Source organism: Aptenodytes patagonicus, chromosome 9, assembly GCF_965638725.1.
Source record: "Aptenodytes patagonicus chromosome 9, bAptPat1.pri.cur, whole genome shotgun sequence".
NCBI classification, from domain to species: Eukaryota; Metazoa; Chordata; class Aves; order Sphenisciformes; family Spheniscidae; genus Aptenodytes; species Aptenodytes patagonicus.
Genome location: NC_134957.1, coordinates 18,656,101 through 18,674,888, shown reverse-complemented (window position 1 = coordinate 18,674,888; position 18,788 = coordinate 18,656,101). Strand labels below are relative to the sequence as shown.

At 44.1% G+C, this 18,788-nt stretch overlaps 1 protein-coding gene across 1 annotated transcript; it reads right to left on the bottom strand.

Annotated features, from left to right (window-relative positions):
• Window positions 1–1,605: 1,605 nt before the first annotated feature.
• SH2D1A (SH2 domain containing 1A) lies at window positions 1,606–17,235 on the bottom strand. The gene is made up of 4 exons (XM_076347665.1): window positions 17,099–17,235; window positions 4,609–4,672; window positions 2,122–2,257; window positions 1,606–1,780 (listed from the first exon to the last, which is right to left on the bottom strand). Exons 1-4 carry the CDS (start codon window positions 17,233–17,235, stop codon window positions 1,740–1,742), a joined length of 378 nt encoding a protein of 125 aa, XP_076203780.1. The 3' UTR covers window positions 1,606–1,739.
• Between the last annotated feature and the right edge of the window lie 1,553 nt (window positions 17,236–18,788).

Below are 18,788 nucleotides of genomic sequence, written 5' to 3'. Positions count from 1 at the left end.
GCCAGGGACCATTTCCAGGCACACCCTTTCCTGCTCCCAGGAGAGGCCAGTTAAACCAGGAGTTTAGACCCAGCACTTAGAAAGCAAAAGGGCTTTCCCGGGAAGCCTGGGGGCACACATGCACTCTGCCAGCACCCAGCAGCTCGGTTGGCTTTGGGGAAGGATGGTGTGCAGGAGCACAAAGCCGGACAGGAACGGCCAGGGACCAGCCTCGGACCCTGCTGCCGAGCCACGGCTTGGCCGTGCCTGCTGGAATTTGGTCTGGTTTGTTCTCCTGAGCCTGTAGCCTGGTGTTTCTGGAAAAAGCCTCTTTAAGTCTTAGGAAACGGTTCCTTCCTTCCAAGCTGTGCAGAGGAAATTGAAAGTATAGGCACAGAATATTTAACCGGAGCAACCCAAAGGTGGCTATACAATGTTTAGAGCTGTATTTTTAAAAATATATATTTTTGTAGTCCATTTGCAATCACTGTTAGTCTTGTGCTTTGGAAGGGAGTGCGGGAGAATCATCTTTTTTGGATAGTCGGGACCATTTGTGCGGGTTGAAGGGTGACTAACAGTGGCACAAACCTTCAGGCCAGACCAGATGCATCCCCCTCGCAGACTGAGCACACACAAACAACGCTGGGCCCCAGCTGGGGTCCCTCCCAAAGCTCACAGGAGCTCACGCAAGTCTGCCTGGCAGAAACCCACACAGAAGGAGCCCGGACCATGTCAACCACCCTTTGACTGCAGTGCAGACACAGTACCGTCTCCTGAAACAAGAGCGCTGTAGGACATCCAGTCTGTTCAAAAGTGTTTGCTACTGTCTGCCAGTTCAGGCAGGACAGTGTCATCATGCTTGTTAAACCCTGCGTGCAAAAGGCATGTACTCTGAGTTCTCCGGTAGCCAGGTGCTAACCCTGCACAGCTGACGAGTCCTGTAGATTCAAACCTCTCCTCCAGGAGCCCAGCAGCAGCATGGAAACACACACGGATAGTAGAGAAAAGCAGAGACGCTGTCATGCAAAAATAATTTATTTTTTAAAATTGTACGCAGGGGTGGTTTGTTTCAAGTACAGAAAATATCTAAAAGCAAAGAACGATGTTCTCCACTGGTTGTTCTCAGTTACTCAGTGCATTGCTAAAGCTTTTGATCATTTGTGCAAACTACAAATTTTGTATAGCCCGGCAGTGGTGGCCAGTTCTGCCTACTTACAGGGCAGAGAGCCTGGTATGATGGGAAACCAGTTAGTGGGGATCCTCATGGTGCCACTTCTGGAATGTCTTTAGGAACTCTATGACTGATAGTCACACAGCCCACCCAAGGCAAGGACATCTTAATGTAAGCAATTTTCCTAAGGCTGTAAGAGGGGACTTGCCCAGTTCTGCGTAAATGCAAAGCAGAGTCCAAAGTTAAGTAATGTAAAATTAGTAACTAGTTATTAATTAGGACCTAATCTTGAAGTGAAAAATATTTTGTACTTGACAGTACAAAGAGAAAAAAAAGACATTACACTATTTAGTAGTTGGTATTTTTTTAATCCTCTTACAAAAAAAAAAGAAAAACCCTAAATTCAAAACATTCTGAAACTTAAAACTTCTAAATTTTGAGCTAGAAATTCTATGAAATACACATTTCTGCAAATGTTACAAAAAAACTCATGGAGTTGTATTAACTATCATATAAATTGTTCTGTTCTAGAGCACGGACTAGAGGAGACACTGGACGATATGGTTATGTCACACTTGGGGAAACATCTTCATGATGGCTGCAGGTGGAAGTCATGGCCTTCATTTCTCCCTAAGAAAAATAATCACAAAGATACGAAACGATGAACGCTGCAAGAAAATGGACAGATCAGAAGGCTCGTACCTACGAGAGCGAGGGGGCTGGGGAGGGCAGGTAGCCACCGCCGGTATGGCACTCAGGAATACATATTCAAAATCCATTTTCTCCTCCCTAATGAGCACCTGAGTGCCAGCATTTTGATCACACGGTAGCAAAGTTAGGGCATATTTTTGGCAATGCCACCCTGCTGGCTAGTTCAGGTCAAAGATGCAAATAAGTCTAAGACCTCCATCCCCGCCGCCGTGGAGGGCTCTGCTTAGCTGCAGCCGAGGCTCCCTCCACCCCATGAGTACCTGGAGGGTATTTGGCTTTTGCGTTGTTGATGACTGGGTGCTGCAGGGGCGTTACGATGCCTTGATCAGGTTTCTGGAAGGCCGAAATGAGGTTGTGCACTTTCCGAAAGAGCCTCCGGTGGACTCCGGGTGCTGTCTGTGAAACCAAAGGGTGAGAGGTGAGAGGGGATTCTGGGTGCCGAGCGTCTGTGCCGGGCTGGGGGTGCTGGCACAGAAGCCTTGTCCTCAGAAATGCACACACACCCCCAGGGAAGGAGCCAGTCCTTCACTTGGACCCCGTGATGTGCCAACTTAAAAAGAGTCAATGAGCCGTACTGCCCTCCTCCTTCCCCCGGGGAATCGTGGCCTCCCTGCACTAAGAGCAGTTTTCAGCAGTGTGGTGATATAAGCCTGGAAGAGTGACGATTTCTTAATCACTACAAGAGAAACCCAGAGCCTGGTGTGCTTATTAGGCAAATTCCCAAGTGACCTTTTGCTATTTCTGACCCTGATTTATTGCAGCCAGTGATTTAACCTCCAGCCTGGGGTTTATCGGTAAGATACTTCCAGCCTGGCAATACCAGTAAGACAATCTAGAGAGCTACCTGGCACTTACTGGGGAGGGGGAGTCCTTACACCACGAAATTCAGGCTCGGACACAGCCTCTTTGCAAGCCTTTCTCTGAGCATTCAATGTGTTCATTGAGTATTCCTGTCTCTCTCTTGTACAAAGGCAGCAGCAAAATGTTACCTATTTATTAAAAGTGGGAGCTTTTCTATCTCTCTTTCTACGTTAGCATCTTTTCAAGCACTGTGAAATGAAACTGTGTCTGCTTTTAATCAAAAATCCAATGTTTCTGTTAAATCCTTCAGGCTGTTCTTGTAATAACTCCTCCCCACCAAAGTCATGGGAGGACAAGCATAGGTCCTGCCGGCGTAGTCCCACCCGAGGGACGCTGCTCTCACCCAGCAGTCGTGGGCTAAATCCCGCCTCACTGGCACCAGCTGGAGGCTTCGCACCGGCTGGGATTTTACCAGCACTATTTTAATTTCCCTGCCTCATCCTTGAAAGATGGGCGCAACTTGAGCTTGCTCAGACACTAACCAGCCACAGGGAAGGAAGCAGAGATAAGAAAGCACCAGCTGCAGCTGCAGCCTGTTTTGGCCTTGATAAGTTGGATTTAGGCTGCTGTTTCTAACAGTTGAGGCCAGCATGGTCTTAGCAACACTTACTTAAAGGTTTCTGCCTGCTTAAAGGAAGGGTTGGTATCGTGGGTCTGTAACCAGCATCTTTCCCTGCAGAGGAGGTATTGAGAGTCCTGGGCCTTCAGGACACCTACGCTGTGGAACACAGATAAGCTTTGCCTAAAATACAGCGAGGGAAAGCCCAAGACCCATATGTAGGAAGCCAGCGGAGGTCATGGGGGAGGAGCTGTAGCAGGCCTATATAACACCAGAAAAACCTCACTGCAGATGCTGATGTTACCTGGGCCAAAGCAGGCTGCAGCCTCACTCAGGGAATTATCCCCCACAGGTGGAGGTCCCCGGGGGTCCTGGCATCCTTCCTGAGACACCAGTCTCACCCTGGCACGCCGGGTGCATTACCACCCCCACCCGCCCCAAAAACCCTCGTCCTTGGGCAGTGCAAATCTGCGGGATGCCTTACAGGAACAAATGAGCAAATTCTTCCTGGGTACCATTCCCAAGGGTGACACGGATAATTATTTACTCTGCAGTAATGTGAGTCACTTTTACTCCCTGATCTGCTTCTGAGCAACCCCAGGAATCAGTCTTATCTTCCAGAGCACTGCAACCACTTCTATTATAATAATGGCCAAGGAATTACGCCTGTCTAGAAATTATTTAATGTTTGTAATCAGTGTTCATTAACACACGCAAACAGAAAGCTAAATATGAATTAATACACAGAGTACCTCCAAAGAACAAGACCTTCATAAAAGAAATACAGGTTAGCATCCTGATTCCATCAACCCAAATAGTTGTCTGTATTGCAAACGATGTTATTCTACACTTGAATTACCAGTTTCTTATCAGATGGGTGAATATACTTTGTATCAAGTTTTGGCTACCCTACATATGTATGTTTTGCACCAATGGTGAATTAATCTGGCGAGAAATTAACTTTAAAACACTGTAGATGATTGAAAATAATTTCCTTAAATATTCTGACATTAATGGTACATGGGATAGAAGGGAACTGACTGTGCTTGTTAAATTATAAAAAAACAATATTTTTGCCATTTAAAATGATGCAAACGAATGCACTATTGCATTATGCAACAGCTGAAATGTAACAGGGAATTAATTTATGAGTTCGAGACTGTCAGAAGTGGCACCAAGACATCTTAGTGATGGACGCACTCAAGATCGATTACCTTCGATGAACATCAGACTATGCAGAAACATGAATAATTTGAATATATTTCATTAAATCAATACGAACATCAAACAGGATGTAGAAATTTTCAGAAGAGAAAGAAGTACACACCTCAGCACTCCAGGACCCAGTTTCTGTCTTGGACACTCTGTAGGTATAAACGTAACCCTGATGCCTGTGAAAAAAAAAAAATCAACAGCTATTTATTACTCATGTCTACTGTCAGGTTTCACAAGAGGTACACTCTGTTATGTGGGAGTCCATCCATCTGCTAACCTTTCCTTAAAAATAAATTCACCCATAAAGGCTTAGGTAGATAAAAAAACTGAGACGCAGGTCAGAAGCAGTGTTCAACCTGCTGGGTTCTTTTTGGATGAGAGGGATTGGCCTGGCTCAGAGCTAGTTTAGCAATATTCAGTTATTCTAGGTTAAGTGATGTTGCTTTCATTCCTGCCTCAGCATTTTTTTTTTTTTTTTCTTCAGTGACCTCCTTTTACTGACACACACCAGACAGACTTTCCCTGGAAAAAGAGAAGGTGTATTATTGGCAGATAGCATTACTGTATTGTGACTGATTTAAATGCAGATGTTCCCAGCAGCAATAGCATGAGTGTAATTTATTTGGAAAGCTAGACCCACAAAAGTGAGGTAAATTACTCTTTGCCTTGCCCGTACATTCCTAATTCTCAAATACTGATAAAGGAGACTTATAAGAGTGTGGAATCTTCCTTCTTTTTAAATCTGAGTCTTTCGAGAATAAGGAGTCATACACTAATAACACAAGACATACTCATGTCCAGAGTCAGTCTTGCTTCTCTTACGAACCCAACACAGTGAATGATTTACATGGTAGATTATTACACCGATATCCAAAAATTTAACTCAGAAGCAGAGACAATTGATAGTAGTTCCGTGGGTGCAACATTAGTTTAGATGGTATCAGCTAAGAAAGATTGTATTTCATACTACACAGATTTACATTAATACACAGCAGGATTTTAGGGACCATTCCGTATTTCAGCATCAATTCTTATTCTTAAGAAAGCAAAAAAATACTATATTTCTTTCCAATTATACATGGTATTATAGTACTTACTGCAAAATAGCAGAAACCATCAATGACACAGATACCATATGATTGCAATTACTTACGCTCCGTGTCATGGCTCCTGGATAAATTCTTGTTAAAAAGTCATTACAGCAACCTTTGCAAAGCGGTGTCTGATATAATTTACTCAAGTAGGAAGTTGTTAACAGTTGTCACACTGCTACGACCCCACAAAGTGGGAGCAAATATGCCTGTCGTGATTTGTGAGCTCTCCCCCCATGACTCGACTCCCACTGTGATTAAATATGGAGGCGGAAGACACAAAGCCGTTCCCTCCCGCCGGGGCTGCTGCAGGGACAAACTCCCTGTGCAGCAGCTGAGACACCGCCTTCCTCCTTGTGTATGGGAATATGCCTGACGCAGCCCCACGATCCCACCGCAACTTCATCCACCTCTTCCTGTTAACCTAGGGAACGTTTTCTCCAGAGACATGACTTTCCACCTGGCACCAGAGGGACATGGAAAGTGGCTGGCCATGCTCACTTCATGGAAATCTAAGGAGGAAAACAGCTGCCGCTACACCACTTCTTCCCCCAGCAAGCTCAACTGCTGTAGTCCGTTGGGGATTTGGACGGGCCCAGAAAGCGCCCTTGGGAAGAGGTGTGAGCAACCTGCTGTGGCTGTGGGAGGAGGGAAGGACAACACTGTTCTCCTGTCCATGCCATGGCACTGTGGTCACTGGTGTTTGAGGCCACAGCTCAAGCCCAGTTGCTTAAAAGCACTTGCCTCTAAGTCACTAGATATGTTCATGTTCAGGGAATCCAATGTCTCCCATCAGGGCCCCTAGACAATCTCGTACCATCACATCCTTTCTTAAAACCTCTGAGACCTGTGCCTGTATTGTCAGCTTTTCATGAGTAGCTGATGTTCACATTAATCTTTTCTTTTTAGAAATCACAAGGGGCTTTCCTGCACCTATGTATGTAGCACACCAGCCAATATACGGTTACTGAAACTAGGATTTTGCAGGCCATAGTGTACTGGGAAACACCAGAAAGGTCCTGGCATTTTGTGCCCTCTCTTTGAAGTGGGTATTTGACCATCTCCACAGTGAATTTTTTCCAAGCCTCAAAACCAACAGAATCACTATGTAAAAACCTAAAACTCACTCTCTTGCCTCCTGTTTTTAATAATACGCTGTGCATATTACCCATGCTTGTTCTGGGTTGTCCCAAAGCATTCCGACTGCTTCAGTCTCTTTAAAATCTGATTTTTCCACAAACGGCTCAGCTGTCTGAAAGCTACCGTCTGTTGTTTCTTTCATCATTTTCTCTACCTAAGAGATTGCATGAACTTGAAGTGGTTGAGGGGCTGCGGTGCTGCCCTGACTCTGAAATGTCTGACTGCTTTCAGCACTCTGCCAGAAGCGTTTACTAAGCTGGACAAATTGAAAAATAGAGGTCAGATAAAGTAATATTCAGGGCCAAAGCAAGGTGAGCTATAAGATAGACACCTATCCTGCATTTTTCAAAAAAATCCCACTGTAAAATATTTCAACCGAGCCCAGAGAAAGCACAAAGGATAGCTCAGATTAAAACCCCACAAGATACAGAAAAAGGAACAAGAATTTGGGAACATGGACGCTTTGAGCACAGCGTGGAGAATGGGAGGAGTATGACATTGCTATCACAGCCTCGCAAGGGACAAGTGAGAGCGCTCCACTCACCTGGCAAATGTACATTTTTTTCCCACAGGAGAAAAGACTGAAAGGCCCGAAGGGGTTCACTGTGCTTAAGCACAAAAACACATTGTCATCTGTTGTTGGCTCTGAAGCCATCAGCGAACACAGCCACTGTGTAGAATGGAGATGGCCCAGGACCACCACACCTGCCTCTTCAAAGGAAATGCACAAAGGAAGGAGGACGCATTTTGTTAAGAAGGTGAACAGCTAGAACTTCCCATCTACTTTCCATTGGGATCTTTGTTTCCACAAAATGAATTACAGCTCTTCTGCTAAGTACTCTCCCAGCGAATATGATCTTATCAAAACTTTCTGTTAAGCAGCAGGAACTTACTTCATTACCACTTCAAAGTGCTTTTTACCTTCCACGTGTGAGTGACATGATTTTGATGAGCCAAGTTCTGTTTACTGCTACGTGGGCACAGCCTCCCGTTAGAAAAGTGTTTATGATTTAAACTACCCAACCTTAACTGAGATCAGTGTGGACTGAAGGAAGATCAAGGTGTTTTTCTCAAAACAAAAATTAAATACAAAAATTAAAATTGAGATTGTATAGAACATATTACCTTCCAAAGAGCAAAACACATAACACCAGGCAAAAGCAGGTGGAAAAGTGCATTTACTGGAGCTTAGGTCTCAGGAGATGAGAAATTCCCCAGCCACCATGAGGGGACAGCTCAGTTCTCTACATTTTACTCAATTCATGTCAGAAAAAAGCTCCTAGTGTGACACAACGTTCCTATAAGTGGTGTGGCCACGTAGCTAAAGCCAAAACCCAAACACCATGTGGCCTGGGCACGGTGCTAGTCACTTGGGGCCTCTCACACAGCTTATGCTTTGAAGCCATTACCTGCTGAGATGCAGGCCAAGTCCACCTCTCAGTGACCCGAACTCCTCTCTCTCCTGGACAAAATCAACAGGAGATGGACACATGTCACTGAGAGAAGGATTGCAGCGAGCACTCTTACAGTGACACTGGCGTACCAGCATACCTTGGAGGAGGACCAGCTCTTGACACCCAGGCAAAGACCCAACGAAGGGCTCCCTCATCCCTTCATCTGGCCCGAGGGCGGCCACAAGCCTCACTCACAATTGCAAAGCTCCTCTTTCATGCCAGTGAAGCTCAAGGGACAGGAGCAATTGTGAATTAACAGCTTGATGAATGAGGCCCTATAAATTTTTGATCAAAGGCAAAAAATGCCAAAATGCTGATGAGGGGAAGCAGAAAGCAGCTATTGCTGTAAGGACAATCGTGGATAGCACTTATGAAAGAGTGGTTTGGTCACCACTGATGATATTTTTATGTCATCTCACTTATTTTTTCATCTCCGTAACAAAGGATGTGTTATACCAGCTGGGAACTGCACTAGCACTGTCTCTGTTGCAATACCATTGCTGGGAAAACTTTGTCAAAGGAAAATCTAGAAAAAGTTGCTATTACAGGAAACAGTCCACTTTATATTATAGGCTTTTTTCTTTATAGCTAGGCATCATTCACAGATGACATACTGAGACAGCATCTGTCTACCTGTCCTCTCCACTCTTCCTTTTCAACTGTGATCAGACTTGTTAAAGCCTCATTTGCTTTAACAGGTGAATAATTACAATCTTCTGCACCATTGAAATAGCCAGAGGACATTAGCCGCATGCTGCAGATTAAAATTAACCATGACATTTCAGCTGCATGGTATACTTTAAAATCATTTCCAAAAATGTTTTGTATCTCAGTTGGGAAATTTTATTAAACTAATTTGTATTCATTTCTGGGTCCAAAATGGAACAAATATAAAGGGAGAAAGACAGAGAGACAGGGGAAAGCCATGTCAGCAATAAATGACATCAATTTCTTCCTCTTTACACAGCTTTCTCTTCTGATGTCTTTGCACTATATCAATCAGCTTTTCTTACCTGGTATATTTGCATCCTGACCTTACCATGGAATTTCACTTTACAATATTGCTTAAGAACCAGACAGTGGTGTGGCCTAAAAACAGTGGTCCTGAGCATTATATACTTCCCGTACTCAATTTCTTATAACTTTGCCACATTTCAGCCTTTCAGACTGAGATTTTGTTTCTTAGGTGTTTGCCTCAAACTTATTAAGGGATGGAGAATGCAAAAGTGCCAGAAAAGGGGACATATTAGGCAAAACAATGCATTTCCCACTTTAAAAAAAATCTTCCAATTGTTGGGGTTTTTTTCCAGTTTAGAGTAAGACGTAAAATTTGTTTGAAAGAAGGTGTATCTCTTGCAGTCTCTGAGGGAAAATAGTGGTGGCTGTCTAGGCTGCAAGAGAGGCGCTCTCTAAAGGCTGTTAGCAGTTGTAGCTGCACCGTGCCTGGGCTGGCTGTACCATGGGCACTCAGCTAAGCAGTGTCCACAATCTCAAGCCACGAGCGATCTATGTAAGTTGCCTGGCCCAGATTAGCGGGGAAAAAAACAGAAGGTAATTTAGATTGGGCGTCTTGGAAAGGAAGATTGGGACTGGGTGGGGTGGATGTGGAAGGAAAGAAAAGGGGACCCATGTCTATGTAAGCTGGGCAAGGAAACAGCAATGAAAATTGAATCCCTGGGAGAGAGTAAGACCAAATGAGTAAGGAAGGGGATATATGAAGGTGAAGTATGAGGGGGCTTGAACTGGGAGCAGCACAAAATGCTGGAGGGTTGAAAAAGCCAGGAATAGAAGATGGGTGGTTTGGAAGCAGAAGATGAATGAAACAAGGAAACAGCCCTCAGCAATGCAAGCAAAGTCAGCGGGCTGTACAGAATAACACTGGGTAGTCTCAAAATCCATTCCCATGCCTCTCCCATTGGGAACATACCTCACATAGGTACTGCAGACCTGAGCCTCCTGTGTCACAGTTTCTCTCGTGTGAAACGGAGTTAACAAATTCTTCATCTCACGAACTGAGATAATGCTTAGAAACCACTTAATACTATGGAGATGAGTACTACTAATGCTATGGAGATGAGTACTACAGGAGAGCTCATGGGGGACTCAGTACTTTTGGAGTGGGGGGTCAATGGCATACAGCAGATAACATAATGAGCATGAGAGGTCAGGTTGCAGCCGCTCCTGCCTTATCCGGAGGTATTTGATGCAGGTTGCAGATCAGCTCCTGAATGCCCGGTCAGAGGGACCAACCTCAGGCAGCATCCCAGTGGGCAACCCTGGGCCGGGAACACGGTCGATGGCATGGGCACCACAGAGGCTACAGAGGTGGGAGATGGCCACCACAGAGCCAAAACTTGTGAGGTCAGGGGAATCCACCGCAGTGCCTGGGAGCCTGCACGTCCCACATGTGTGCTCATCAAGGTCTCTCCTGCCCAGGGTACCCGAGCTGCACGGCCTCCCCCATGCGACAGAAGTGACAGCTGCCAAAATGATGAAACGGTCGATCCAGCCATCCACTTAAACTTCTTTCTTTTTCTTTCTTTTTCCTTCTTAATTGTTATATTTCTGCTTGGTTTGTTAATCATGGAAAGGCCAAAAAGTCTTGTTATTTAATGTAGGAGAAAATCCTATTTAAGCTTACAGCTCCTCACTCTGTCCTGGAATTTGCATTTTCTGGTTGACAAGCAGCCTGGTTCCTGCCTTATTTAGGTCTCAGGCATACAATCAAGGTACAGCAACTTAGCAATTACCACCCATCAGCTAACCCAAGCTGAAGAAATAGCATTCACATTAAGATGATGTGCAAGATACAAGCTCTATGTCAGCAAGAGTGAATAAAATAGTTTAAATCAGTGTTTACAGCATCTGAAAAGCCCAACAGAGTTACTGTTGCTTAACTCATAGCAGCACTCTATACATACCCACTTGAGTTTACACTTCTGTCACTGATTCCCCTACCAACACTTCTTGTGGCAAAAATTTACCCATGATACTGAATCAGTAACCAGTATTAGCTTGCTGTAATCCTGTAGCATTATAAAGCAAATGCATTATCTTGATTTTCTCTTCTGAAGTTAACAGAAGCTTGAAAGAGCAAGTCAAATTTTGTGAAATGTCTCTGAATTTATGCACAGATTTCTGTGGAAGACTGTCGGCATCTTCACCACTTGAACACTCCTAACCGTCAGTAGAAATGCTGCTGATCTCCCTGAAGAGCAAGTGTGTAGCCTTTCTGAGCAGGGTTTATGTTGGTCTGGTACAAGGTGATGCCAGCCAAAAGCAATGTCTCAAAGAGGAATTTCTTCAAATTTGGAAATAAAATGAGAATTTATTCAAATCTGAGATGCTAAATAGAAGGAAATTACTTTATGGTGGGCCAGTAACTAAGCTTCATGAATACTATGTCCTCCGGAACAGTACCTCACAAAGGCAAAAAATGAAATAAGGTTATCATCCGGTGAAATTTCTTCATCACTTTTGAGGCAAAACTCACAAGAACTGCAATAGATAAAACACTGTCAATAGCCCTGTAAATTTTAAATTTTTCATATTTCTATGAAAAATTTCTCAGTTTGATTGGGAGTAATTCAGTGTAGCTCATTTTCAGATTTCCTGTTTCTCTCAGAGCAAGGTAGGCACGGTCTGACCATAAAATCCCTGAACCTGAAATCACTGCTTCAACTAAATCCTCAAAACTCAAGCCTACAAAACCAGGGTAGAGGTAATCTAGGTTCTGTTATCTAACGATTGTACCCATTCTGTCACTTACAGATTCGTTAGCGTAGCGGTTACCAACCGTTCAGGCTGTCTACCTTTCTAAAATCTTTCCAAGAAAAGCCATTGGAATGTCTGAAGGCCATTAGCCAAGTTATTCTCAGCAAAGACGAAGCTCACTCTGATTAGCAGGGAGCTGAAATACTCACCTCCGTAGAATTTACCGTTGTGCTGCAGAAGACTTTTTTCAAAGCTGAAAATAGTGTGTGATATTTACAAGGGCAACCTTGAATTGAGGGGCTCCTCCTCAGAGAGAAGCTTTTGTTCCAAATTACATTTTAAATGATGATGATTTTTATGTGCAGTGTTATAACAAATGCAATTATTCTGCCATTTCTATCAAAAATACTACATGGGAAACCAAACAAATGCTAAGCTGAAGCTGGCTCATGATCCTGTATTACACCTTCACGCTGTACAGCTGATACATCTGCCGCATCAGAAAGTTTCGGCACGTTGCCTGAACTTGTGCACTGTGGTTATGGTGACAGAAAAAATAGCACACGTAAAATCTGATAGGACTGCAGCCTATCCCTGACGCCATTACTGTTGCTTCAAGAGCTCTAAACAGCTCTGCATTCCAGCTTTTGATTATTCTTCACAAATTGAATGCAGCACAGTACATGAATGGCTGGTTTCAAACAAATAATCTGAACATACAGTTTGACAAGTATGTCATGTTTAGCTTACTTAAAGATCTGAAACAGCTACTAAAATTCCAAGTATTTTCAAGTATATGAATTTTAAGACCCAAACTACAAATGCTTTATCTTTGCCAATTCAGGCATGAGCTGCTTGTTTCTGCATGTGTGCTCATATATCTGTAAATGAAAGCGGTGCTTTTGGCGCTCAGGCATTCTCAGGCTTTTTATTTATGCATTTTTCAGGCACAGTTTAAGAGGCTGCTTCTCAAACTAGCCACCGTTACTGTGTCCTGTGTCCCCCATTGACTTCATTAGGAGCGGTGTGCACAGAGGATTTCTGAGGGTGCTAAAAACGTCAAACGGGGTATTGAGCAAAGGGGAAACCAGACCAGTAAAGAAAGCTCCCTGGAACAATCAGGTTTTGATACTAAAACCTTGGCATACTGCATGTAGCGTCTCATACGTTTACAGGTAAAACGTGTACATTTTTTAAAGCATATGCATTTCCTCTAGCCCAGTTTTCAGGAACAGAAAAAATCTTCTTGATTTTCAATGCAACCCTAAAAAATTTCCAGGAAAATATTGTGCTCCTCTGTTGACACGTTCAAAACATGATGAAAAACATCCTTAAAGTATATATTATCAACTTAATAATGGTATTCATACAATGAAGATCTTGGGAGCATCTGGTATTAAAAAACTTTGCCAAAATCTGCAGGCAGCACCTCTGTTTTCAAGAGCCCCAGGGGACACTGTTGCAAATCAAAACCTTTCTACTCTTTCATGCATAGTTTAATTGTGGTCTTAAAATATTTATGAAAGTGGGTTCTTTGTGCTTTGCCACAGCCACACCAAAAAACATTCTCTCTTTGAAGGTTTGCAGGCATGCCATGTGCACACCATGACTTCGGACAGTGGAAAGCAGCATTCAAGGAAGATAACGCAATACTTCAGGAGAAACAAAGAAGAAAGCAGAGTTTTCTAGCCAAACCCTCCAACAACAGGGGCCTGCCTGCCGCAGTTACCCATCTCTGTAGGTCAGGTTTTATGCTACTACCTGTCTCTTTTATGCTTGCCCTGTAAAATCAGTGTCAGTCGCAAGGGATTCATGAAGTCTTCGACTCTTCTCCTTTTTAAAGGTCAGGGCTCCACTTTTTAATTGGAAAAGCAAAAGATGAATGAGCCTGACCGTGAACACTGCTGCCTTTATTACGTGCCTTAGGAGGCTCAAAGACTGGCCAAATATGTTAGGGCTTTTTGGGGGTGCCCGGGGGGGGATGGGGGGTGGGGGGGGTGGCATTACAAACTTATGCAGTTTCTTAGAAAAAGGAAGCGTTGTTTGAGCCTGAGCAGGACTTACCAAATTACTGTACCTGGAGCTGGAAGTGCAGAGTGGCCACCTATGTCAGTTCAAGCTGATGACAGTATTGTCATCCAAATATTTGTTTAATGACTGTTTTGATAAATGTTTCTTTTCTCTTCATCAGAACTGTGCCTTTTAATTTTGACAACTCCCTTCTTCCCCCATGGTAAAAAAAAAAAAAAGAACCCTAAGAAGGCTTGGATCTGGGGAGCTGAGGGGTTTTAGGTCTGTTTTGTTTTACTTCTCCAGGGAAATGCAGGGAGAAGGAAAAGACGACAGACAGAACATGTTTTGATTTTGGAAAACTGGACTATTTTTCTCTTTTTCTTTCTTAAGAGCAATAGAAACATCGCTGGCAGTATGAAACAGTTTCACTTCTGTTAGAAATTGTCATTGGAAACACGTAAAATTTTTTGTTTAGCTCTGATACTTATTGCAATATATCTAATGGCTGACCAGCTTTGTTTCTCATGGTTCAAAGATTACTTCAGTACTTCCAGTAAATACATGTTTTGCCTAATCTTGATATATCTAGGTATTCCTAGAGTGATCTTCAGCATGGATTCTGAACTGAAATGTAAATTTCTGAATAACTTTGTTTAATTTCTATTATTTATTTAAAAGGAAGTATAAAAAAGCAGAGAAGTACTTACTCTTTCTTTTATTTTCTTAAACAGTGAATACAGCAACTACATGGTTCCCTCAGTTTTTACAAAAGCTCTCATGCACATACATGCTTGCCACCTGTTTCATCTCTGTGCATGATGTCCAGACTGGAATTTGGGGGGCTTGGGTCCATTGGTTTATTTTGCCAAAGCCAGGGTTAGCATCCTCCATTGAATGTCTACATCTCTCATGCCTTCCCTGCTTGCTCCTCCAATCTCTCCATTAAATTGCCCTGCTTTGGTAAATTTTTGCCTGCTAAAGCACTTCTCTAATTTATGGCCCACATTTCTTTAAACTGTCATTGCTATCTTCAGTGTGAGACCATTTCCTGGCATCTTTATGATAATTGTCTCCAAAGTTATTGTGTGATATGTTTTTTACTGTATCTGCTATTTCTTACATAATGCTCTGAACTGAAATATTAAGAAGTATTAGCTCTAGCATTTTTTAGCCACCTTTCTGTCTATATCAGATCATACTCATCATAACATTTTTAATTTAATTTTTTATCTGGATTTATCCAAGATGTTATTGAAAATTTCCCTTAGAAAAAAATTTATTGAGGATCTATATTCTATAAGAAGCCTGCATAACATTCACCAGTAATATTTTTTGCTTTTAGCCCTTTGCTTATCATAGATATGTTTGAATGCAACATAACGTGAAGACGTGAGTGGCCCATAATTTCCAGAAACAATTAGGTAGGGTTCTGTTTCTTACTGAAGCCTCTTTTCTTTTCCTCCAAAGATTGCAGAGCTTCATAGTTAGCAATCCTTTCTGTTCTTCTTATTTTCGTTTTATATATTTTATTTCATTCATGAAATTTCTTCCGAAGGACGTAAATTACCACTAATATAGCAAAAAATCCCAACTGATTGTGTGCAGATGAAAGACCTTGTTACATACCTACACCCTGATTTAGACTAATGGTGGACTAATTTTAGGAGTCTCTATTTTATTCAGCATTGTAACATTCTGCCTGACCCTTTCTCTAATGCCTTAGCGTTTCGCCAGCACTGAATGACTTCTGAGTGTTAAGGAGATATATCACCATTTCCTTTGATGGTTATTTAAAAGAGATTCTGCTTTTATTGCCTATTCCCATCACAGGAATCATAGCACTCCTTACCTCTTTCTATGTCTATTCCATTTTCATTTAACTCAAGATGCTTCTTATTTCCTATTTTTCAGCTAGCTGTTAAGGTATTCGTTAGCACTAGTGCCTATCTTGGTTCACCTTCTGATTTCATGAGAGAAGAAAAAATACATCTTCTGCCACAAAGACCTTCCCTGAAAAGAAGGTTGTGTATTTCTGGATTGCCTACAACCTTCTTGCATGCCTCCATTTACTGGTCTACAACAGGGGAATAATAATGCTCACCCAGGACTTAATTACATATTGTTGGAAACATATTCAAGACATTTGGAGAAAAACTGACCTAGGACTCTTCTTCCTCTTTTTTTTTTTTGCCAGGTACCTAAGTGCCCTCTGTTAGCTAATTTCTTGCTGGCCCTAAAACAGTTTTCTCTTGTATTCCTTCTCCTACTGAAGTAAGGGACAAGTGTCTGTTTAGCCTTCGTAGACACATCTTTGTTCTTTTGATACAATGATACTTCATTGTACAGCGTCCTCTCTCAGGACTTCCAAGACTTCTGCTTTTGCCAAAAGTAGGGTAATTAAATTGCCTCATTAAAACGAGGCCCTTTGACTCTAAAGTCCGCCAGCTCTCTCAGGGAAACCTTTCTACCCTCTCTCTGACAGACCATCCCATCAGATCTTTCCCCTTTCACCCTATTTGATGAAACATTACCACTTAGTTTGTTACCCATCAGTATTTCATGTACTTTACAGGTAGTTTACTCCAAGCCCAACGGCTCATGGGACACACAGCCTGACCAAGAGCGTCCCGAAGCAAAGGCACGGTCTGGATAGCAGCAATCCACGCTACCCTTCCCGATGACAGAGGGCTCTGGGGATGTTGCTAAGCACACCTATCAGTGCATTAGAGAAGCAGAAGACAGCAGGCAGAAAGCAAGAGGATTATCCAGCACAAAGAGGCAGCACACGCCATCCCAAGTCAAGTTGCCTGGCTCTTCATGGTACCTCGCTCACCCTTCCTGTGTGCTCCAGGCCTGCTTTCTCTTTTTGTTGTATGCCCGTAGGAAGCGTGGGCTCTGCAAGGCAAAACCCGCTCCTCTTTGCTCTGCAAAGGACCCCGCACCCCTTATGCACCCCTCTGCCTTAAGTCAAGGTGAAGGAGCCAAAAGTCTCACACGTGTCTGCAAATGGTAATATTAGGACATATTTTGTCACTGTTATGTGGGAACACCCCATACTGCGGATACAAAGGTTGGAAATCAGCTACCACCTGACCAGCCCTTCCCGGCACCCCGCTCCCAGCCCCGCTGCCCTCGGCTGCCCCGCACCCCAGAGAGGCAATGGCAGCTGCGCGGGGCCGCCTGCACTCACAGCACACAGAGGCAGTAGACTCCCGGAATGCTCTCGCTGTCCCGCAGCAGGTAGCTGCCATCAGTGCCCGCCGCCAACAGCAGCTTCTCCCCAGCCTCACGGGTGATGCCCCCATGGTAGATGGGCAGCGCATCCATGCTGGGGCTGTCTCCCACTGCAGGCAGCTCTCCCTGTGCACGGTGCTGCCTCCAGCTGCTCCTCAGACGTGTGCTCCCCTCAGCGTCTCCGTCTTGTCTCGGTGGAAGATGTAAACAGGATGTGTTCACACCTCTGAAGCCTCCCCACAGGGCGAGACAGCACTGAGGGAAGAGTGAGGAACGAGCACAGCTTTCTTGGGGTTTTTTTTTTTCCTTTGCCCCTTTTTGTTTTCCTTTTTCGCAGGCTGTAACATCCTCATGGCATCACAGCTCGCGCAGAGGTGTCATTTCACAGCCCACCCTTGCCCATGTGGCCCCCCGCTCAGCAGGGACGTGACATGATGAAGTGCACAACGGCCGCGGGGCTGATGGCCGCCCTGGGTCGGGGCAGGGAGGCCAGGACTGTCAGCGGCTGGGCCAGGCGCTTGTCTCCTCTGGCGTTAACCCAAGGGGGGGACAAAGAAAGGCGAAGCAGGACCCCAAAGGCCCTCTGCAAAGCAGGGATTATTTTTTAACCTCTTATTTTTAAAATCCCCGGGAGTGAGAAACTAGAGGAAGCAAGCTGGCCTCACTGTCCCCGCTTCACCAGGCCACTCGCCTCAGGCCGTGGGCGCCGAGCACGGCCCCTGCTCCATGGCAGCTGGTCCAGCGCCCACAGACACCAGGCCCCGGCTGATTTACCTCATGAGTGGTTATTTTCACAGGCTTTGGTGGTGTTTAATCACTGTTAATGTCAGGGGTGCTCATTATTTCTGCTTGGAGGCAGGCAACAGCCTCGGCACAGGCAAGGAGGCCCCTCACATCCTTGCTGACGCCATCGGTGCCACTGCCGCCTTCGTGTGGTGCGCAAGCGGGCAGCCAAAATCCAGAGACATGGCTGAAAAAGCCATTTCTCTCACCTGCTGTGGTCACAGACATTTCCTCAGTATGCTTGTCACTTGAAAGCTCTTATACGCACGTGCTTGCAAATGCATCTGTTTGCAAACAAGCTGAAAATGTGCTTTTATACCCCCATAGATATTTCCACCCATGGAAAAACTGAGCATGTTTCCTGGTGCTGAGCGGCACCGCACAGCAGTGACAAGGCAGCACTGCCCCTGCAGCCATGGCCACCGGGCCAACCCCTTTGGGCTGCAGCGAGCTCAGGGCTCAATTCATCCCTAGCACGAAGCCACTGTACTCCCCTGATGAGGCACGTTCTCACACTTGGGTGTCTGAGTAATAACTCACTAAACTACAACAATAAGTACGGGTCATGCTTGTGATCGATTTGTTTTAAATTGAGTTTGCTAGCAGGACAGGGCAGAATGAAATCATCTCACCCAGGTGTTCCCAGAACACGATGTCCCGGTTGAAGTTAAGGATGGGTGAAAAAATAGCTCTCTAGATACACACATTTCAGGAACAAAAATTAAATTAAAAAACACCAAAAATAAGGGCTGCTTTTTTTAAGTTTCAATCAATCAAAATGTTTTCTCTTGATTGTTTCACCGTGTGTCTTTCATTTCTGACCTTTAATATAGTTTTTCCTTGAAAATATTTTTTTCAAACTA

What these genes read in the sequence shown, in the direction of transcription:
- SH2D1A (XM_076347665.1), bottom strand. Translation starts at nt 17,235, where the DNA reads ATGGATGCGCTGCCCATCTACCATGGGGGCATCACCCGTGAGGCTGGG. An exon ending in GTCTACTGCCTCTGTGTGCT is followed by an intron (nt 4,673 to 17,098) that starts GTGAGTGCAGGC and finishes TTTTTTTCACAG; the next exon opens with GCATCAGGGTTACGTTTATA. An exon ending in AAAAGCCAAATACCCTCCAG is followed by an intron (nt 1,781 to 2,121) that starts GTACTCATGGGG and finishes TATTTTTCTTAG; the next exon opens with GGAGAAATGAAGGCCATGAC.